The sequence below is a fragment of the Aricia agestis genome, chromosome 5 (assembly GCF_905147365.1).
Source record: "Aricia agestis chromosome 5, ilAriAges1.1, whole genome shotgun sequence".
NCBI classification, from domain to species: domain Eukaryota; kingdom Metazoa; phylum Arthropoda; class Insecta; order Lepidoptera; family Lycaenidae; genus Aricia; species Aricia agestis.
Genome location: NC_056410.1, coordinates 7,176,331 through 7,200,083, shown reverse-complemented (window position 1 = coordinate 7,200,083; position 23,753 = coordinate 7,176,331). Strand labels below are relative to the sequence as shown.

Below are 23,753 nucleotides of genomic sequence, written 5' to 3'. Positions count from 1 at the left end.
AGTTTTTTTTATTATGTGGTTAACTCGCCTTTACAGTCGTAAAAACAGTATCCCGTCTTTCCGTCTCCGTCGTCGACTCTATCTATAGGTGAAATTTCAATCAAAATCTGCCCAGTAGGTACTTTCGGAGCCTATATAATGAAAACGAACCAACAAACAAACTTTTGCTATTGATTTTAAATAAATTAGTGTAAACTCATTCCACATTTCGTCAAGTTTTAGGACGATTTTTGACTAAATACTTCTTGGCTGTTAATTTAACAAGTACATTTACTTTAGTGATGTCAGCATATTTCGTTTAGAGATTTTGACCCTTGCACATTGCGGGCAAAACTTATCACTCCGACAATGTAACATTTTAAAGAACTCAGCGCTCCAAGTACTGTGAAGCGTAAATCATTTCTCTACAAATGATTTGTTTAATGGCTGCAGCGGCTGAAATACCTTCTGGCGTTGCTCCAAGACTTATTGGTGTCGTGTGTTAAGGGCCAGTGATCAGTTCAATCTATTTTAAACGGAAAGTTCAATACCACTACATATTAATTTTACACCACGATGAAAACTTGGTAGCGCAATTTGAAGATTTAGGCATGTTACCTATGTTTCTTCATTACACAAATTAATAAACTGAGATAAGGCAAATAGACCTGTACGACGTACGTCCATGAAAAATTTGTCTAAAATCCTACTATTTGATACATTACACTGTAATGATTACAGAAAATTTGAGTACTCCTTGGAAGTTCGCCAAAACTCTACATTACCTAAAAGATTACCATCGGAAACATGTTAGATTACAACTGGATCCTATTAGATCCACTTAAAGCAATTAATGATAGCGGAGCATACCAATAAATGTTTGGCGTTTCGAAACAATACACAGAATCATTTGTCTTGAACCGTCAAGTCGTAATAAAGGTGAGGCGCTGGCATTTTGCCTAATAACGAGCGTTCGCAAAGGTCTGGGCAAATGTCGCGTTACAATTTCAACCCATTCCGTTCCGCTGAAAATAGAATGCCTAGTTGAGCCCAAATGAGGCCGTAAGGGTTATTGAGAGAAGGGACCTTAGCTCACAACATATCGAGGTTGAATGTTATTTATGGAGCACCTATGTGAACTGCAGACCCTACACTACTAACACGATTACGCCACTATTTAATTAATGCGTTGACGGCAAATATATTTGTTGAAGTATCTATGTGAAAGGTAAAATATGGTAGAAAACTTATTGCCTACTTACCTATTACAAAGATAGTCTACAATAGCTGGCGGTAGTATATTTATATTGTTGTCTATATCTTTTCTGTTAAAGTTACAACATAATATTTAATTCCTATAACCTATTTTTTATGTCTTTTGTAGACAATCATTTACTCAAACCTCTTACATTTTCAATACCGTCATTCAAATTTCCTACATTATACAGGCTAGGGCTTCCCTCAGAAAAAGAACCAGCGTTCGCCACTGTTAGATAGGTAATAAAATAGATAACAGACACTAAAGTCAGCAAACAGCATTTTATTATGTTTGTAATCTCTTTAGATGTCATTGTTCTCTTTGATAAAACAAATTTTTCATTGCCAACAACGAACATATTCGGTATTCCCCACCCGGGGGACAGAAATTTAGGAAAAGCTTTATGAAGTTTAATAAAGACTGTACAAACACAGTGGTGCTCGACTTTTTCACGAGCTACGAGAACTTTCTACCCCCAAGCGAATGCCTTAAAATCACACGTTGTTTAAAAAGATAAAGAGACTGAAATATGAATTTAAATATCATCCGTATATTTGCATCTGTGCTCGGTCTACCTGAGGTATTCAAGGACTTCGTTAATTACTTAGTAGGTTTACCTATTAAAATTACGTAATACTAGGTTTTTTTAATATCTCAATTAACGTTCAAATCAATTAGAAACGTCGTTGTTCTAGTAGGTACTGGGTGGTAAGTAAATAAACCAACCCTTTTGAGTCGCCTCGTCTGAATAGAGGGAAAAGTATTTGACAAGCACTATCGGGATTAGAAATGAAATCGACTCGGTAAGATTAATCGACAGAAACGAACTCGGAACTACCGTCCCACAGGACTTGTGTTTGATGGCGACCTATCAAGCTGCAAGCCAATGCATATGAAAAGAGTTGCTTTTGAATGTGTTTTCAAACTATTTTGCCTGCTAGTTCGCTGCGCAGTAATTTAATAATCGCGAGGGAGATGTGTATTGTTTTGTGATAAAAACATCTTTTGTCTTTTCCTGGGACTCAGAATATTTAGATGATGAAATCAGTTTAAAACCTTTTGCATACAGTTATAATTTATAAATACCTTTATTTCTAATAAAGAACACAATTTTATCAATATGTCCCATTTTTAACCATCACTCAGAGTGTTGGAATGTATGAGGCAGAACGGAATCTGCTAAATTGGGATCCACCAATTGAAACATTGCAGTGACTAATAAAAAAGCTAGTTGTGATGTCACGCTTCCAAACAAAAGATCTGCTATTTTAAGGGCATCGCTAGAGACAAGTCATATTTCAGATACCTTATTGACAAGTCCGATACTGTAATATGTTATTACGAATATGAACAATGAAACTAACGAAACTTTGTAAACCAAATTTCTAGAGTGAAACAAAAGTATCTCTGGCCTGCCTCTGCTACTCTAGGCTCAAGAGCCTAGAGTAAACGTGTAATATAGAACAGAGGCGTCAAATCGTCAATTTGGATAAGGACATTCTGGAGGACTATTTGATTTTACGACTACCCTCGATCCCGGAATTCTTTCGTCATCACGCCGGGCCTAAGTAAGTGTTACCGACCGTCGCGCGTCCTCCACGACTCCCCTGTCGCGTCTTTCCGACATTTTGGCCCTCCGTAAGTTATTTCCGAATATAACTTACCGGAGAACGCTTGTAGAATTTAAATCAAGTGGAAAACCAATATTGTACGGTAAGACGTAGGCAATGATTATTGCTCCTTAACCTGTTTTTACTGTAAGTGACATTATTTCGATTAATCTAATTTACCGAAAGGTAAAAGTTTAAATAAGATTATTTAATTAAGTGTCCACGTGTTTGCTTATTAATTTATTTTAAATACAGAATATTAATACCTCACTTAATTTTCCTATTACGCTCAAACGATTTTAATTCGACGGAAATAATACTTATTTGTAATACCCACGAAAATCATCAGGAATACGATCCAATTCGGAGCTCTTACGAACCAACTTCCGATATCTTTCGTAAATATTTCCCATCAATCTTAATGAAATAACTTCTTGTTGTTGTAGGATATCTCGGTATCATTAAATATTTCTGGCCGAGTTTTGCCGGGTGAGTATAAATAATTCCATCTAAAACTCTGATCCCCAAAGGCTCAGACCGAATTAGAAGAAATCCCAGCGATCGAGGTGAAACTCCAGGCTAAGCCGTACAACCTTTAAACAACTATCTCAACACGAGTGTGCTTAGTTTTAAACTACATTAGTTTAAAAGACCGGGCTAGCATCTTAATTGATCAAAGAGGTTTCTTATCTGTTTTGCCAACTTTGCACAGAAAAGAGCAGAAGGTTAGTATGATTTCCGTTTAGACACAATTACTATTCCGTTTACAAACAACCCAAACAGACAAACAGACATGTTATAATAACTTCTACTTGACATAATATAATAATCTTATATCTTTAAACGAGCAATTCTTGTATATATATATATATATGAAATTTAGTATATGGGGGGTTTCGGGGGCGATAAATCGATCTAGCTAGGAATCATTTTCAGAAAATGTATTTTTATGCGTGTTTTATCGATAATCGATAAACAGAAAAATATGACTCTTCCTGACATCTATTGGCAAATAATAATACTATTTTGTAAGCAACTAATTGTTTTAACGATCAGCAGATGGCGTTATTAAGTAACACGAAGTCAATGAGTGTTTGCTATAGCGAGCAAAGCTCGGTCATCCAGGTACTTATTTTTTTAAGTTACATTCTTCAAAATATACATTTTTAGTATTCATATCAAAAACACTTCACTTTCTTGGTACCTAACACAACAAAAACTGTTTACGATTTAAAATCTCGATCTCACGGGGATGAAAAGGGAAAACTTTCGAATCACAACAAAGAGTCGTGTTACGTGAAACATTTTTAATTAAACTCGCCAAACAGCGTGAAATAAGCCCATGATCAACGGACCCTTATCAATTCGTGTCCTTTTATTCGGAAATAATTTGGATTACAGGGCATTAAATTTACAGGTTTACTACCTGAAGGAAATTGTATTACAAAGCCCGTCGCCTCACGCCCGTGTTGCTCCTTAAATAATTGAGGATTTCAACATTCACTTTATGTAAGGAATATCACGATTAATAATTTTTAGTACCAGGCAATTACTGCTACTAATTTTACAATCAAAATAGGTAAATCAGAAGTCAGTATACCTCGAGTTTGCTTAGATTTTAGTACAACATAAATACAGTTAAAAATAATCGGCCAAGAGCGAGTCGGACTCGAGCACGAAGGGTTCCGTACCGTTATACAGCAAATAATTAGGCCAAAAATTCTGTTTTTTTTTTGTATGGGAGCCCCCCTCAAATTTTTATTTTGTTTAATATTATTATTAATTATTAACCTTCAAGCGAGCGCGCGCAGTGGTCGCGCGTAACCTAAAAGACGTCGTAGGTGAATTTGGGAAACAAAACACTTTTCATTCAACATTATTTATTATTTCATAAATTTAATTATTAGTCTTTTTGAAAGTGAACAGTTAACCCAGAAAATTAAATGTATTTTTAGTAAAAACTTAATTATAAAATCCAGTGATCCAAAGAAGCTTATCTTGTGTGAACAGCGGCAGAAAAAGTGATCGGAATTTTCTTATCCTAGTTTAAATTTTTTCTTCATCTAGCAATAACACTCGATGTTATCGGTCAACGACGACTTAGTTTTATAAATAAACATAAACAATTATATGAAAACTACATATAAAATTGTAAGAGAGGCGCGCGGAGTCTTTTCGACGCCGGCACCGAGACCAAAACAATTGAGGTCCTTGCTGCAAAGGGGCACCCCCTTTGCAGCAAGGGAGAGTAAGTGTAAGCTATTTATTTTGGAGATAGATAAATTATGAAAAACTACTGAGAGAATGATACAGATTCAACGAGAAATGTCGATAATATCAACGAAAATGTATTGAGGGGAGTCGATTCGACACCGCGCGACCGCTTGAAGGTTAAAGTACACATTCAATCAAGGTGAAAGTTTCAAGTGTCTACTTGTTACCATTATTGAAATCGAGCAAAAAAGGCCAAAAAAATCAATTGTATGGTTTTTAGGATTTGTTGTTATAGCGGCAACAGAAATACACAATCTGTGAAAATTTCAGAAGTCTAGCTATAGCGGTTCTTGAGATACAGTCTGCTGACAGACAGACTGACAGACGGATAGACGGACAGACAGACATCGAAGTCTCATGAATAGGGTCCCGTTTTCACCCTTTGGGTACGGAACCCTAAAAACGCCGTAAAATCCGATGCGTACTCTCAAAGATCTATGCAGACATTACTAATTAGTGATTAGTGATTACTGACAGACATACTAACGGGAAGTGACTTTTCTACACTGGGACTGAATATGGGCTGAATAACTAGTACTGTAAATATAACGCCTCCGTGGTCTAGTGGTTAGAGCGTCGCTCTCGACTCCGGAGGTCGTGGGTTCGAATCCCGCGTTGGAAACATGTTATTTCCAAGTTTGGTTAGGACAATGCAGGCTGATCACCTGATTGTCTGACAAGTAAGATGATCCATGCGTCGGATGGGCATGTAAAAAGTCGGTCCTGCGCCTGATCTCTCGCCAGTCGTGTCGGTCTTCCGTCCCACTGGGTTATGAGAGTAAAGGAATAGAGAGTGCTCTTGTGTACTGCGCACACACTTGGGCACTATAAAAGTACTCCTGCGTACTTGGTCTGGTTTCAATGAAACCGGCCACCGTCACCGAAACCGGTGTGGGGAGTATTATTATTATTACTGTAAATATATTTAATGTTAGTAAAGTAAGCATTACTCACTTAATATAGAGTTTATCGAGATAAAAAGTAAAGAACAACTAAATCGACTTTTTCTTTCCAATTTACTTAAAGTATTATCGAATGGTACTTTTCAAGTTCCGTGTTTCCAGTTAAGTTGGGGATTTCATTGTTGTCCCCGCTGTAGGCACATTCTAGGAAAGTGGAACAATTGCCTGGCCGGCTAGCAACATGTAATTAAATGCTCTAAATAGCTGCGTCTAATAGGACAATCTACACCAGTTCAGATCATGGTACAGATATTACTTTGAGATATTAGTCTTTAGCTTAGATTTTGGTAAGCTTGAAACGATTGTCATTATAAAAGAAGGCTTTAACTTCGGTAATGAGTGGTTCTTTTAACATTACAAGGTTTCTAATGCATATTTCTGATGTTTTTAACAGAAGTTTATCTCTTCCATAGCGTTGTTGATTGGTTAATGTTTTGTGGTCAACCAAGCAAACATGCTAGCAGCTAGAGAATAGACAGGTAAATTACCGTCAAAACATCAAATATCAGGTATAATGTCAGCGTTTTTCTTTAATTTATACTGTATTCCATTTAAGCCTCCACAGCTCATTAATATGGTCACCCATACTTCACTCTGTACGTGTACTTAACTCATAACTTTTTATATTCTATGCATAATCGCCGTCCACTTTATACAAGTGACCCAAATAGGTATTTACTACCAGATTATCGTCCTATTGAAGCATGCTACGATAAATTATTTACATAATCATAATATTATTATTGTACCTAAGTATGAATATATATAATAGGTATTGTCCTAGACTACATTTTGCCCGTAACTTCGTTCACTCAGAGCTTTGTAAGCAATTTACGTTTTAGCATTCTGCATTTTGCCTACGCGTAATAAAATAGGATCTACAGCATGACTGGTGAGATAATTATGTTCAATACTCGAGGACGTGATATTTGGCTATTATATTAGCTAAAAAAAATTATATCAATTGATCGCTAGCTTAAAGTTAAATAATCCGGCCGCATAGTAATTTACTAAGTGTCCATGATTCATTTATTTAAAGGGAAATTTGGTAAAAAATTAAGTACCTAATTTTATTACATAATTATAATGAGAATCGAGTACCGAATACTCTCCTTAAGTATTGATCATGTCTCACCAGTCATGCTGTATATGTACCATTGTGGAAATTGATTCCTAGGCAATAGACAGACCCGTCGTTTAGTCGGCTTATGTCAATTCAATGTTGGCTGTGATCGGTCTGATAGGTTTGACTTAACGCGACCAAATTACTAAGGTCCGCTATCTGCCTAGGAATCAACTTCTCTGATAGTACATATTACTGCAATTTTTTCACGCTAGAGGCAGCACAAGCATGAACGTTTATACGTGGGAGAGCCATGCTTCGGCACGAATGGGCCGGCTCGACCGGATAAATACCACGTTCTCACAGAAAACCGGCGTGAAACAGCGCTTGCGCTGTGTTTCGCCGAGTGAGTGAGTTTACCGGAGGCCCAATCCCCTAACCCCTACCCTATTACCTACCCATAACCTACCCTCAACTATTCCCTTCCCTTCCCTTCCCTACCCTCCCTATTAACCTATTGCCTCTTAAAAGGTCGGCAACGCACTTGCAGCTCTTCTGATGCTGCGAGTGTCCATGGGCGACGGAAGTTGCTTTCCATCAGGTGACCCGTTTGCTCGTTTGCCCCCTTATTTCATAAAAAAAAAAAAAAAAAAAGAACAACTAACAAAAAGTTTTGTTCGACGTTCGACAACGTTTCTGTTAATATTCTGATGTGACGTGTGTATAATGTCGGATTGTGGTCGGATTTGTGCTAGTAGCTGCCTCTGCTCCGACCTTTGCGTATATTAATATATTCCCTACTATCCCTTCGACCATACAAAGACGTCGGAGAGCCATGCTTCGGCACGAATGGGCCGGCTCGACCGGAGAAATACCACGTTCTCAGAGAAAACCGGCGTGAAACAGAGCTTGCGCTGTGTTTCGCCGAGTGAGTGAGTTTACCGGAGGCCCAATTCCCTTCCCTATCCTCCCCTATTCCCTTCCCTTCCCATACCTACCATCCTCTATTACCATATTCCCTCTTAAAAGGCCGGCAACGCACCTGCAGCTCTTCTGATGCTGCGAGTGTCCATGGGCGACGGAAGTTGCTTTCCATCAGGTGACCCGTTTGCTCGTTTGGCCCCTTATATCATTAAAAAAAACACGTTAATAGGTTCCATTAGTTCCTTTTTCCCAAAAAAAATTGATTGCTGATCTTTTGTATAGCATCCTAAATTGAAAATGTCATCGTCATCAGCCTGTTGCTGTCCACTGCTGAACGTAGGCCTGCCCAAATGAGCGCCAACCATCCCGATCTTGGACAGCCCTCATCCACCCGCTGCCAGCCACTTTCTTCGAATGGTCGGTCCACCGTGTTGCGGGACGTTTGCCTATATGCGTCGCCACTCTAACACTAGTCTGCTCTATCTCCAAATTGAAACTGTCAACCAATTCTCAAACACACTAAATAATAACCACATTGTATTGTTTAACGGGAATTCTATTTTCGAATAAAGTTCCATCTAAATTCTAACAACGCGCCTCCAATACAGCTAAAGTTTAAGAGACAAAGTTTTAAAGAGTATCCGGAATCACGTTCCGACCATTTTAGAATGTAAATTCCATTTGTATTGGAATTTGAGGTATTAACTCGATACATCATGTGAACAATAAATAATCGGCTGCCCCTGTTCAATAGAAGTTTTCAAATTCATTTTCCTTTATGTCAATAGTCAATACTATTGTGACTTTATTAAACTCACACGTTGGTTTGGTGGTGGTTAAATAATTACTATAGCGTGCACAATCGTCATCATGATTCTCAACACCTCACTCGCTTGATTAGTCTATCATAGACCAACATGGATTGACAGAATCACAAACTTCACTTTTTGTCACAGGAATAAGTAACAAGTAGAGGTGAGACATTTCCAGTTTTTCTGTTTTCACCTTTACTACCTACTAACTTCAGTTATTTTGAGATATTCTGAAGCTTTATACAAATAGCTCCTCCGATATCACCTACAAATCCTCCCAAGTGTGAAATCAACAAAACTGTTACTCGAGCGAGCGCTAACGGTTGAGTCGTAAAAGAGCGGTGTAAGTACATCTTCGCGTTTCCGAGCAGCTAACAAGCGTGTAATGATGAAATATGGCATATGTATCTGACATGCTAATTAGGCTCATTAAAATAACATCAAATCGGGCGTTAAATATCCCTTTTCCTTGTTTGTTAGGAATAAGCTTCGGAGAATATCGCCCCAAGCTTCGGATTAAATTCAATATTAAGATTGGTGAACGAGCATTTACTTTGTATTAAGTCAACAGTCGAAGTAAAGCTAGCAAATATTAGACAATGGTACTCACTCGTAATCCTGGTTTTTAACGGGTCGTTTTCAGACGAGGTTTACTTTACATTTTTGAGCGTATTTTTCAACATTCCTTACAATTTTAGGGACAAATTTTAATTCACACGTGGCATAAACTATGATATGTCCGAATTACCGTGGCCAAGCCGTATGCGCTAATTAGACTACCCACAAGAGGTCAATTAGCCGAAGTTAAAGTAGTAGCTGCGAATGGAATCCCGGCGAAGTTGGTGTTTGTTTTTTATAGAACGACGTAATTAGTGCTCTGTTAATGTTCCACCCATTAGGAGAACTTTATTACAACGTTAGAATTTTCTAGAAAACTATTATCATTAGCTGGAAATATACGGCTGGATGGAACGCGAAATGTAAATTTCACATTATTCATAATAAGTCATAGTTTACTTTGAAAATACCTACTGTTGCTCATGAAAATGTAAGTTACATACTCCATTTAAGTTATTTACGAATATCTGAAATACCAAATTTCTAAGCTCATGATCAGCTACTTAGACATAAAGGAACTCTCAGAAGAACTAGCCAGAACAACATTAACGCGTGACTTCTCAAAAGCAACGAGTAGCAAATCCATCTGATCTGCGCAGGACAGTGGCTAAATTTAAATAATATCAGCGACTCGAGTCGCGACAAATCACGCAGGTGCCAGGTGGGAAGAATCCACCGCCTACATTGCGCTATCAGTGAGTCACCAGAATATTAATGTGGGTAGACCGCAGTCAATCATCAACGCCTTGATGTGGCTGATTGCTGGTCACCTTTGTACGAAAAAATTGACCGAACCTATCATAAATGTACTAAATGTCGAGTGTCAACATTGTAATCCTACCGACTGCGCCGATTACGATGACTATAAAATAAATATTACATGTCAAAATGTTACAACATTAAGCAGATATTCATTATGAAAGTAATTATATTGCTATCATAATAAGAGCTATAGAGAAACAGAGAGTACAAAGTAGAAAACAATTTCAGTCATGAAATAGTTTCTCAACGCTAGAACACTTATTATGGAGCATCTTGACCCAAATGCGAGACCTAAATTTATATCCCAGATAATATTTAAACATTATGTTTTGGCAACACAACGTCACATTTAATAATCTAAATTGAAGCGAAACAATGATCGGATATAAAATCCAATTACATTTTAAAGTCGGTATAAAATTTTATTTCATAAAAGCCATTTTATTCGAAGCCGAAACAAAACAATTAGTTAAGCTTATACCTAAACGAATCTGATCAAATGTTCCCATGGTGCAGAGCGAAAATTGAATCGCGAATTGGCATTATCAATGTCATCATTATCATCATAAATATCGTTTCTATGGAATTCTTCTCCTTATCATCACAAACTGAGTTATGTATAATATAACTACCTACTAACAATGTACATTGTGACATACAATAGATATCTACCTAATAATTTATTGACTTAGGAAGGTAATCTTGGGTTCATTCATTTATTAGTCTAGGTACTCTATAGTCTATACTCATTACTCTACCTCATTGTCTATAGACTATAGAGTTGTCTATAATGTGTAATAAATGTGGAAAAGATCGATGTTTTCATCGAAACGGCTCCAAAATTACTGGGCCCATTTTTATCAAATTTGCCATAGACAGCGTAGACTACGGGAAAGGACTTTTTATCGATGTAAGAGATACTTTTTATCACGGGAAAATATACGGTTGCCCCCGAAAACAGTTTTTACGAGTACGAGAGGAAGTTGCTAATAAAATTCTCGCTCTTGACTTGAATTGAAAATATTGACCAAAAGTCTACAGTAATTCTCTTACCCTATTTGGAACTGCTTTAAAAACTCCAACAAGAAGTGTCCACGCCACCCACTGCTTTAATATTGCGTCCGTTGCCTTATCGAGAGGCAGCGTCACTGCTCCTTATACAGTCCCATTGTCAAGACCATAATCAGTACAATAACATTATTATAGAGGCTCCTCGCTACCAATACGGCCAACAACAACAATTGTGTGGATCCGTCTATTATTGAAATGAATCATCTTTGTGCAAATAAATACTATCTATATTATAATAGAATGCTAAAAGGTGTAATGAAGGAAAATTTATCTAATAAAGTTTATTTCGAAATCTATATTATACTAAAATTATAAAGCGGAAGAGTTTGTTTGTTTGAACCCGATAATCTCAGGGACTACTGGTCCGATTTGAAAAATTATTTCAGTGTCAGATAGCCCATTTATCGAGGAAGGCTATAGGCTATATATTTTATCACGTTAAGACTAATAGGAGCGAAGAAATAGAGGAAAATGTGAAAGAAACTACTGGTCTGATTTGAAAAATTATTTCAGGGTTAGATAGCCCATTTACCGAGGAAGGCTATAGGCTATATTATATTACGCTAAGACTAATATACAAGCGGAGAAAAAGAGGAAAATGTGGAAAAAACGGGGGAAATTATTTGAAAGGGCTTGTTCCTCGTGAGATAAGCCTTTTCAAAAAATTTTCCTACTGGAGCAATTTTTCTGTTATCTGGCACAGATAAGAAGTAGTTCACGTGAAGGATCATAGGCTATTTTTTGTGGACTAATTTGTCTGTGAAATGTCTAATATAATTTACGCGGGCTAAGCCGCGCGGAACGTCTAGTACGGTAATAAAACGGTTTCAAGGGAAATTAAGATCGAAAGCGTTATTAATATGGTTCATTCTAAGCTTCTTTCTGGAGGAGATGATAAGAACAATTAATCAGTAATCGATGAAATAATTTTATGACTTTTATCGGATTTATCGACTTGCAGAATTTACTCACAATATGTTACCAAGTGGTCCAAAATTAGAAATATATCACAAAACGACGGGAAAAGGATAGAAATCGGGAACTGCTTTTCAAGTGGCTCCTAAGCTTCTTAGTTCATTTTATGAGCACTCCTTCAACACTTCATATCAAGATCGGCTGGACAATATCGATTGTACTCTATGTAACTGTAGTAGAGTTTATTTTCGCTTGAAGATTTATCACAAATGTTTCGATCAGACGGCTTATGTACGATAGTTTGTTATTTCGTTCACTTAAAGGTACTCTAGCAATTATGCAAAATCGCCTATTGCCTTTTCCTCAATACTTACTAAATACCACACACGTAAAGTGATAAGTAAAACGTTTACATGATTGATGACTTGATGAATGATCTCGACTCTCGAGTAACTCATATTTGGGTGGAAGAAATCAATGTTTTGTTCAAATGTGTCCTACTAATAATACTATCTCAAAAATCTTGGTTTATTTCAAAATATTTTTTTTGTGAACTTGCACATATACACACGTTTTATGTAAAGCTTATTACACATTCAGTTTATTTCGGGCAATAACGTAGCAACAAATGCACTAGACCATAATTTCCAACAAAATCAATACGACACGACGATAGGAATCATCAAAGCTACACTAAATTCTATTAATATCACATTTAATTCAACGAACAGATAGTGCTGCCGTTTCCGGCAGCCTGGCGGAACCCATTACATTATAACACAAACATTTGTTTCCGATTATATCCACCACAAACAAACTGTAACGCAATTCTACTATTTCAATGCAACATTAGTACGGCCTCGTTCCTGGTTACAATTAATCAATTTTTTAACAAAAAGGCAATGCCACATCCACGAAAATGTACGGTTTCCGCGCGATAAATGAATTTCGGCACAACAAGCAGTAGCGAACGTTAAATAATAGGTTACATTGTTTTATTCTGGTCTGAAGTCTGAACACAGAAAAAAAAAGCCCAGAACCGGAAGAAATTCAACCCTCTGACGTGCCTCATCTAGTGCCCTCTGAAGAGGGCACTAGATGATGATGATGACGTTGGTCTAGTGCTTTATTGGAGTAAGCACTACAAAAAGACAGGAAAAAGAATTGAAAATTAACTGCATTCATATTGCAGCAAGTAGAATCGAGGCACTGACAAAAACAGAAACTCATTAGATTCAGCCAAATTATTTGAATCAAAATTATCACGCTTACGCGCGATCCAAAACGCGTGTACTCTACTTAGCTTGTAATTATTTACTAATTACTGTTAACATTAAACGCGTACTACTTAATAAATATTAATATTATAATTCATAATTATGATGTTGAATAAATAATAAGTCGAGCGGGAGAAGATTCCAGGTAAAGTCTTTAGGGGCTTCAACTAATTCCAAGGGATCTCGAGATACCTTCAGGGAAATTAATCGGAAAATTAAAATATAATCTTACATCAAATGATTATGATTTAATATTATAACATTCAATATTAAATTACAAATATAAATAATTATAAACTAGCTGTTTGACCGACCTAGATCGATTTATCGCCCCCGAAACCCCTTATATATATACTAAATTTCATGGAAATCGTTGGAGCCGATTCCGAGATTCCAATTATATATATATATATATATATATATATATATATATATATATATATATATATATATATATATATACAAGAATTGCTCGTTTAAAGATATAAGATAAGATATGGCCTAGGAGCTACATCCATACTTTATTATTTTAATAGTACAAAAGTGTGTTACGCTTAAATTTAGATGAGTGTAACTACTAGGAATTTGCGAGAAGTTGCGGACAGCTTCTAGTTCTTGCTTAAAACAAACATCATACAAAAAAGCCTAATGGTTGCTATATATATAGCAACGCTTCGAGTAAGTGGCAGTTTTACACCTGCCAGCTCATAGCGGTCACGGGCCAGGCGACTCGCCGTCTACCGTAAGATGTGCTTCTGATCAGGAACGGAGGCTACATAACATTATATTTTTATATCGCGGTCGCCATATTTTATTAAGTTTTGTAGTCAGAAAGTAAAGTACGAAGACTTTACGATAGAGTAGACTCAATTTAGCGTCAATTCAGCATCATTAACAAAACTAAGTAATTTTCGAGACTTACACCATTCTTACCTCTACATAAACATAAACTTGCGGCCTATTATAACACTTCTTAAAGCTAAGTGACTTCAAAACCACACGCTGTATGTGTCATTGGCTCGGTAGAAAAACAAGGACAGTATGAGCCCTTATCCAGTGAGATACCTTCAGGGCCCTTATGAGTGTATAAGGGCTCATTTCAAAAGCGTTATCAGCATACCTCAAGAAATGACCAAGCTTTTTCGACCCTATAAACCAGCTTATGGACATCCCAAGGCAATGAAACCAGATACAGTAGACGCAACGTTATCTAACACCCGGCCATGGCCTCGATCAAGTTCAATCGTTCACGCTCAGCCTACCATTACAGACCATTACTCATACCATTTTAAAACTGGTTTGCTCACGTGCACCTCGAAACGCAACGATGATAACGACCAACATTAAACGGTCTGAGTTCTGTCCGAAGCCTAGGCCGGTAAAAATAGTCAGTATTCAAGATGCATCTCGGTCTCAAGACAAGGTTCAGGCTCTGTGATTGGTTGGCTGTCAAAATTTGGACCAATCACAGAACTGCGTCTTGCGACCGGGTCGCATCTTAAGTACTGACTATTTATACCGGCCCTAGTACCCCGATTATGCTAAGTTTAGTTTAAATCGAGTTGGAAATAGGAATCCTGTCGAAATACCTTTGCGTTATTTGACAGGTTCACAATTAGGCGCAGCAAAGCGCTACCTTGTGTTGCACCAGCACAGTGGACACGCCATGTCAGAATATTGACAGGAACGTTGTCAAACGTCGCACAAAACTTTTTGTTTACTGTCCATGCTGCTGCTGCCTCTAGCGTGAAAACATTGCAGTACTTTATCCTATTTAAGAGCCCATATGACCCTAACTTGACTACATACTTTAACCTAGATCTCAATATCTGTAAGGTCTAGAAAACTGATTTTTTGACACAAGTAACTTCAGTTCATAAAGATTAAATGCTCAAGACGAAAACACGATTACTCAAAAAATGCTCGATAGTTTCTTTTTTACAAAAAACCTTGTTTTAGACACATTTTCGCTTGGATCTTCGAAGTTTGCTGTCTTTTCTTTAATATTTTTTAATATCTAAAAAGAAATTGATAATACCTAAATTTGCTCAAAACACTTTTTTCATAATCATTATAGTTCGTCTTTTATTCAAGTAAAACTAACTCGGCGATGATTCCGCGCCGTCCTTTTTCACCTGGCATATGAAAGACGGGCGTGAGTGTAAAGAGAGAAGGACGATGTTTGATTTTTGGAGTCAGGTGAGCTCTTAAACGCGTTTCTCCTCGCGTTCATTTGACACTGAAAGGTTGAAACTACGTTATGGTGGGTACAGACTGGTGAAACGTAACATGCAATGTGTCATGCAATGAAAGAATTCACCGTACACATTGCTGCAATGTATCATGAAAGGTAACACACTTTGTAACAATTTCTCATAGTTTGGACGTCTTGTGCGCGCGAAATGTGCATTTCACGCGCACGCTACGAGCATTACAAGCCGCGCGCGGAGCGATCCGTGATTTGTCGGTTTTTCGAACGAACACAAAGGGGCGCGCAGTGTGCGCGGAGCAGCCAACGTGGACGGTCGTTTTGAAATCAACACGTGCACGCAACGAACATGGAGGACGACACTGCGTGGAGTGAGGAAAAAGCATTTTGCTTGATAGATGCGTACAGAGTTCGTGAAATTTTGTGGAACCCACAAAATGAAAACTATTTTAAGAAAAATCTTAAGCAAGATGCGTGGTCGGAAATCGCAAAGTTGATGTCAATGACTGTAGAAAAATGCAACAACAAAATTGTTAGTCTTCTCTCTTCATACCGCCGCGAAAAGCTGAAGGAAAAAAAATCAAAGGGGACAGGAAAAGGTAAGAATAATGATTAATGTTTGTATTATTATTGTTTTTTTTTTTCTTCATTTATAAAGATTAACAAACAGTAGGTAATCACATTAATTAGTGTAAAATTTTGGTATTTAAATCTATAACATTGTGAAACCAGCAACATTAACCACATAGTATCTACATAAAGTATAATGGTAGATAAAGACATACAGGATGTCCCGTAAATACTACGACATACTGCCACAGCTGATTTTTTTTCGCGATTTCGAAGTTGGTCCCATAGTAAAAGTTGTTCGTATTGATGAGTACTTTAACCTCTGGCAGTATGTCGTACTATTTACGGGACAGCCTGTATTGTAATGTAAGTGGTAATGTAAGTGTATAAAAAATACCACGAGAATGTGTAATTGTTTACTTCTGACGTAAAACGAGGGGTGTTATAAGTCTGACCCCTAAAACTGTGGGCCTGTCTGTCTGTAGCATCGTAGCGCTTAAACGGATGGACCAATTTCGATGCAAAAACGAGAAAAAGGAATTCAAACCTCATGTTTCAGCTACATTATTTATTTATCCTAAACAATTAACTTTGTATTACTCGGTTGCAGGTGCCTCGGAAACATACATAAGTCGATGGTTTGCCTATGATGCTTTGAAGTTCTTAGACGACAGGAACACACCGAGAAAGAGAAAAAATACGGTATGGATTATTCTATGAACATCTGTCTTGCCAAGAAACCTTTCCTTCTTTCGTAAAATAATCAGCCAATTCATCTCTAATAGCATTTAGATGTGCAGGTGATCGTCTGGGAATATTTCTTATGGGCAGTAATGATGTCATGTCGTCATTATTTCGCCTCCACGAACCTTCATTTAAAATTCCTTCTACCTCCTGATCAACTAATCCTGGAGTTATGAACACGTTTCTAGAATGACGTTTCAAATAATTATGTAGAAGAACGATTGCCATAACTACCAATTCAGCATTATCAGGCTGTAAAAGCATTGGTTTTCTTAAAACTCTGAACACAGACGATATAATTCCAAATACGTTCTCAACAATCCGTCTAGCTCTACTTAATCGGTAATTAAATATTCTCTTCGATGAACCCTTTGGAGGTGTCCCACCATATGGTTTCATCAAGTTTTCACTTAAAGCAAAGGCACTATCGCCTACAAAAAAATATGGGATGGAAATATTTCTATCGGGGAGTGGACGCAGCGATGGCAGGTTTATTGTGTGATTCTCTATCATATCATATAATGTGGTATCTTTGAAAACTCCGCCATCTGAAATTCTCCCTTGGCATCCCACGTCTACGAATAGAAAATTATAATCTGCATCAACTAGAGCAAACAAAACGATGCTAAAATTTTGTTTATAATTATAGAACTCGGTTCCGCTTTTGATAGGTGCTTCAAGTATAACGTGCTTTCCGTCTAATGCCCCTGAACAGTGTGGAAAGTTCCACCGGTCTTCAAACTCCTTGCTTATCTTCAACCAGGCTTCGGCTGTCGTTGGTATCTAAAAAGAAAACAATTAATTATTTTTTGCATTTTTAGGAGTCACTTCATCGCTCGGACTTGGAAAACACTGCCGACCAAAATGTGTTCACCCCTCCAGTACTACCAAATGAATGTAGTCCAAAGAGCGCTAAACAAACCAGGAGGGATGACAATGTGCTCTCAGATGTGATGGGAATACTGAAAACAACAGCCAACAAATTGGACAATTCGATAGGTATTTCTGATACAACGAAAAGTTTCGCTTCCTTTATAGGGGCTAAAATGACTAGTTATTCTCCACAAACTAGGACTTCGGTCGAACATGCAATTTTTGAAATAATTATGAAAGCTGACAGGGGATATTACGAATCGTGGCGTCATCAAAATAACCATGCATATGGTTCACACCAAGATGACTATTTATCCAGGGCAAGACAGAACTGTGTGGATCTGACCGGATATTCTAATCGTCCCTCAACATCGGCCGGACCACCATCGGGCACAAACGAAGCGGGACCCTATGGCTATACTACGGCAAGAAATGAAGATACTACTGACTATCCAACCAACCAGCCGCCCTTGTCGGTCTCTTCACAAGAGTCTTACACGTCTTCTATGGATGACTTTAATGATTTAATGTGATAAATAAAGACACTTCTAAACATAAATAAAGATTTTCATAATACGTACCTTAATGTATTCTTTTAATTCCTCCATTATTGCGGCGCACACTTCAGGTACAATAGCACTTATGGATTGTTTCGATACTCTAAACGTATACTGCAGACTTGTGTAAGAGTCCCCGGAACCTAAAAATCGAAGTGTTATTGCTAGCCTATCTTGGATTGAAATTGGAGCTCTTAAATTTGTATGGTTTCGACTAATTCTTGGTCCAATCATCTCGAGTAAATTTTCAAAGTCTGTTGGCGTCATCCTAGTAAAGTTTTTGTATTGTCCACTTATGTGCTGAAAATTCATATCAGTAAGCAGTTCTCTACCTTCTCTCCGTTTATACAATTCTGTCCGCCACCAACGTCGGGGTCTTCGGCGTGTTTTCATGAGTTGATGTATTATTAATAATGAAGTACTGATAATCGTCATAGCAAGAACGTGGTCTTCGGACTCCATGCTTCGTGTGATCTATGGTTTTGTAAGTGACGCGCACGAAAAAAACGTGTATCGAAGGGCCGTGTTCGCGGCAGAATGGCGGAAACAGACGAACGCGGGAGGTTCGTAGTGAATGCGCGTTAAGAGCGCGCTATGCGTCCACGCTTGCAGCGAACATGCAATGAAAGGCAGAATTATACATTTCATGTTACGTTTCACCAGTCTGTACCCACCTTTAGAGCTATATTAATTATTAATGTGGGAATCAATTAGCGCAATCGAGGGACAGATTCAACAGTACCTGTACTTCTCGAGATAATGATAGTCACTATAATATAATGAAACGCTTGCTAGGGAACTCAAAGGATTTTGTATTGTACAGTACACCTACTCAAATATCACATACTACTAAATTAAAGTAATGGATCACGCACCATTTAAGCAGTAAACACCTACACCCACTCGTCAAAGGAAGACGAAATTAACAATACCACGTTATATTGTGACGTTTCAGACACTAAAATATCCACAACGCATCTTTCAAATACATACAACAAAGTCACCAAGCAATAATAGAGCAGTGAATAATAGAGGCAATCCCATTTTATAGTCATATTATTATGTGCCTTAAGTGAATTGGACCTCCGATATAATAAAAATCCATTACCTGTATTAACTCGGGCAATAACTTAAAAATAGTCGCACGATTCTGCGCCCGCCATCGGAGCTTTTCCGCCAAAATGGGATTCGCCTCTGACAAAAGGTCCCATTGAAAATCGCTCCTGAATTTAAGCCCAACTATTGATATTAGCCGCGCGAAGATTACGTGAGGATCATTCTTATTCGTTATATAATACGGCCAACTATGTATTTGTTAGTGTAGAATCCTCATGATAAGAGTTTTTCTACATAATATACTTAATTGGCTCGCCAGCATACCCACCATTTGACCAGTTGCTGACGTCTCAACGTCACGGTCATTGTATTCAGAGTATTATCCATGCAATATGGATCCAATACGCTTAAATACAAGTCAGTCCCTTAAATTAACAAGTCACTATAAATTACCCGTCGATCGTGGGAAAACGAGACACAATAGATATTCTATCGTGTCTCGTTCACCGGTATGTAAACTAAGCTAGAAACCACGTAACAACGTAACGTAGCTGTGACATTACCTCCTAGCAACAATGCTAGCATTCGTTTGTACGAGTTTTATGGCCTGTTTCACCGCTTCCTGATAAGGTGCCCGATAGGGTTATTTGACAGATTTTTCATACTCCATCTGTCAAATTAAGTGGTGGATAGCCTTATCAGGAAGCGGTGAAACAGGGCCTTAAAATTGTTAATCCAATCATGTCTTCTTCAAAATATATTTTTTTCAGTCATTGTTTTCACTTTCTGTTTTAATATGTAATTAATATTTAAAGCGAAATTTCCAAAGACATATCTAGGAGTTTTCTTTTTCGTTACTTTCGTTCTAAAAGACGCAAAATGTGACGTGCATTTTTACGTTACGTTGACGTATATTTTCACGTCACGACAACGCACCGTGCCACGTTACCGCACCGTTCCACGTTGACGACGTCGTGACGTAGAGATGTGGACAAGCCGTTATTCGTATCTTATTTATTCATAGAGCTAACCTAACCTAATTTACTCAAAGATAATTTCCTAGGAATCTCTTTGGAAATTTCGCTTTGAATATAAATTAAAACAGAAAGCGAAAACAATGACAGAAAATATTTGAAGACATGATTAGATTAACAATTTAAAAACTCATTTTTAGGGTTCCGTACCTCAAAAGGAAAAAACGGAACCCTTATAGGATCACTTTGTTGTCCGTCTGTCCGTCCGTCCGTCTGTCAAGACCCTTTTTCTCAGGAACGCGTGGAGGTATGAAGCTGAAATTTATATCAATTACTCAGGTCTACTGTCCCTTGAAGCTGTGAAAAAATCAAACTTCTAAGCCAACGCAATCAAAAGATACAGCCGTTTATGCCGCAAATTTTCGACACTTGCAAGGGAATCAAAACCTACAGGGTGCTTCCCGTGAACTCAGAATCTTGAAATTTGGTACGAAGCAACGTCTTATAGCATAGATAAAGGAAAAATTACGAAAACCATAAATTTTTAGTTACATCACATAATATATTTTTTTTTAATAATTTTAAACTTACTACCCATTTCCTCATAAACGCGTAGAGGTATTAAATTGAAATTCATACCAAATACTCAGGTCTATAATACCTTTAAGCTGTCGGAACCCTCGGTGCGCGAGTCCGACTCGCACTTGGCCGGTTTTTTTAATATATGGAGGCTTTAGGACCGACAAAATTATTTGAAATAAAAAAATATGAATTCTATGTATAGCTATATTATATTAGCTAAATGATAAAGTAGGTAACTTACTGTAAGGTTTGTTCAAATTATGAGGGATTAAATGAGTAAAATTGCTCTCATGTTGTAAAATGTTAGTTAAGTCCACTTCATCCACACATTTCTTAATTTTATAGTGACGACCGACTCAGCTAATGTAGTGTGACGGGGAATCACTGGAACATTCTCGGAGGAGTTCACTTTAATTACCTAATACAGTGGGATAATGGCAAATTCATGTTAGTCACGTGATTGGGGATCACGGGAAGCGGCCGGTGATTCGCGATAATTGACTGTCTTCTAAACCAGCTACTTAGTCTACAAAATGTGCCAGTATTTCCTTGTTACAAATGGAAAAAATTGGTCAAGTGCGAGTTGGACTCGCGTAGGAAGGGTTCCGTACCACTATAGAGCAAAAATAGGAAAAAAAATGTGTTTTTGTATGGAAGCCCCCCTTAAATATTAAATAAAATTTATTTTGTTTTTAGTATTGGTTAATGTTAGAGTGGCAACAGATATACATAATCTGTGAAATTTTCAACTCTCTAGCTATTACCGTTCTTGAGTTACAGCCTGGAGACATACAGACGGACAGACATCGAAGTCTTAGTAATAGGGTCCCGTTTTTACCCTTTGGGTACGGAACCCTAAAAAACTCCAAAATTCGAGAGGCTTTCAAACCAACACCACAACCACAGTTTTTAAAGTTATTAAAGAGCTCGTCTGTAGAATGTACTAGAGCTACACTCAGAGATATTGAATTAAATAATTTTAATTACGGAGTTTATGTCCAAATACCATGAAATTTTGATTTTCGTCCTGTTCTTTTATGTAATGTACCTACGTCCACGTTCACGTTAGGTTCTCAATGATTTCATCTCAAAAAGGCTGATTTAATCAACAATTTCTCGCACAGCTATTTTCTCCGGAAATCACTGGCATCTCTTTGGTGAAAAACGGGCAAAAAATCAATATTTCACCAATTTTGAGTTAAAATTCCACAGAATCCGTCAAGCCGTCAAGCGCACAATTGTTCCGGAATGTTCCGTAAAAAGTTTCACTTTTTCCCAATTTCATCCGCCAACCGGTCAGGGAGGTTCTTGTGCATTTTCCTATTAACGTCAACTATACTATATTATAATATTATATATAGTACACTTGTACTCCTCTTCACACTCACGCCCGTCTTTCATATGCCAGGTGAAAAAGGACGACGCGGAATCATCGCCAAGTTAGTTTTACTCACGTTTTACTAGAATGAAGAATTTTAATGAATAAAAGACGAACTATAACGATTGTGAAAAAAAGTATTTTGAGTGGTTTTATCAATGCCTTTTTAGATATATTAAAAAATATTAAAGAAACTTCGAAGATCCAAGCAAAAATGTGTCTAAAACAAGGCTTTATTTAAAAAAAAAAAAAAAAAAACTATCGAGCATTTTTTCACTAATCGTGTTTTCGTCTTGAGCATTCAGGAACTGAAGTTACTTGTGTAAAAAGATCAGTTTTCTAGACCTTACAGATTTTGAGATCTAGGTTTAAGTATGTAGTCAAGTTCGGGTCAGGTGCACTCTAGGGAGAGACTAACCCAGAGAGAATAATATTATTTTTGTAAGTTTTGACCTACTTATTAAATTCACAATCATTACTTTGATCAGTCATTGGTCAATGGTCATTTTAATTTCCTGATAATAGCTCTAGTATTTTGTGGAGAGCCAGTAAGCCTATAAAACCCTATCTTGATATCAAAACAGGGATAGTCCAAATCAAATAAAACCAAGAAGTTTGTCAACTAGCTTCCTGGTTCTTAATGCCTTTGACATGATGTTTAGAAAACAGGTACATGTTACTTTCACTTGATCCGGTGGCAGGAAAACCACCGTTGTGTTCCAACATCCAGTTCCTGGCACACTTGTGCGAGGAAGTTTTATCATACTTTGTCGTCCGCCTATCCTAGTTCCTACTATACAACTATTATATTGTAACTAGATGTTCCGCGCGGCTTCGCCCGCGTAATTTAGGAATGTCGTAAACCGTACATTTTTCCGCAAAAAAAGAAACCTATGTCCTTTTACGTGATCTATTCTTCATGTGTGCCAAATAACATAAAAATTGCTCCAGTACGTTCAAATAAGCCGTTTCAAATAATTTCCTCCGTTTTTTCCACACTTTCCTCTATTTCTTCGCTCCTATTAGTCTTAACGTGCATTAAATATTTTTCTAGACCTAACACTGAAATAATTTTTGAAATCGGACCAGTAGTTCCTGAGATTAGCGCGTACAAACAAACAAACTTTTCCCAATTATAATATTAGTGTAGAATAATAGATACTTTAATACTAATTATTATAAATGCGAAATTGTGTCTGTCTGTCTGTTACCACTACACGCTCGAACCGCTGAACCGATTTTGCTGAAATTTGGTATCGAGATACTTTGAGTCCCAGGAAAGGAC

At 37.4% G+C, this 23,753-nt stretch overlaps 2 protein-coding genes across 2 annotated transcripts in view; one reads left to right on the top strand and one right to left on the bottom strand.

Moving 5' to 3' along the window:
* Positions 1–23,753, bottom strand: part of LOC121726977 (centaurin-gamma-1A) — a 240,349-nt gene that overhangs the window by 208,933 nt on the left and 7,663 nt on the right. The gene's annotated exons all lie outside the window — the stretch shown is intronic.
* On the top strand, positions 15,812–18,482 carry LOC121726984. The gene is made up of 3 exons (XM_042114651.1): positions 15,812–16,333; positions 16,915–17,006; positions 17,870–18,482. Exons 1-3 carry the CDS (start codon positions 16,084–16,086, stop codon positions 18,452–18,454), a joined length of 927 nt encoding a protein of 308 aa, XP_041970585.1. The 5' UTR covers positions 15,812–16,083; the 3' UTR covers positions 18,455–18,482.

Bases quoted from the DNA above. Each gene is read 5' to 3' on its own strand.
- LOC121726984 (XM_042114651.1), top strand. From the start codon at position 16,084: ATGGAGGACGACACTGCGTGGAGTGAGGAAAAAGCATTTTGCTTGATA. The intron at 16,334-16,914 runs GTAAGAATAATG...ACTCGGTTGCAG, and splicing joins ATCAAAGGGGACAGGAAAAG to GTGCCTCGGAAACATACATA. The intron at 17,007-17,869 runs GTATGGATTATT...TTGCATTTTTAG, and splicing joins CGAGAAAGAGAAAAAATACG to GAGTCACTTCATCGCTCGGA.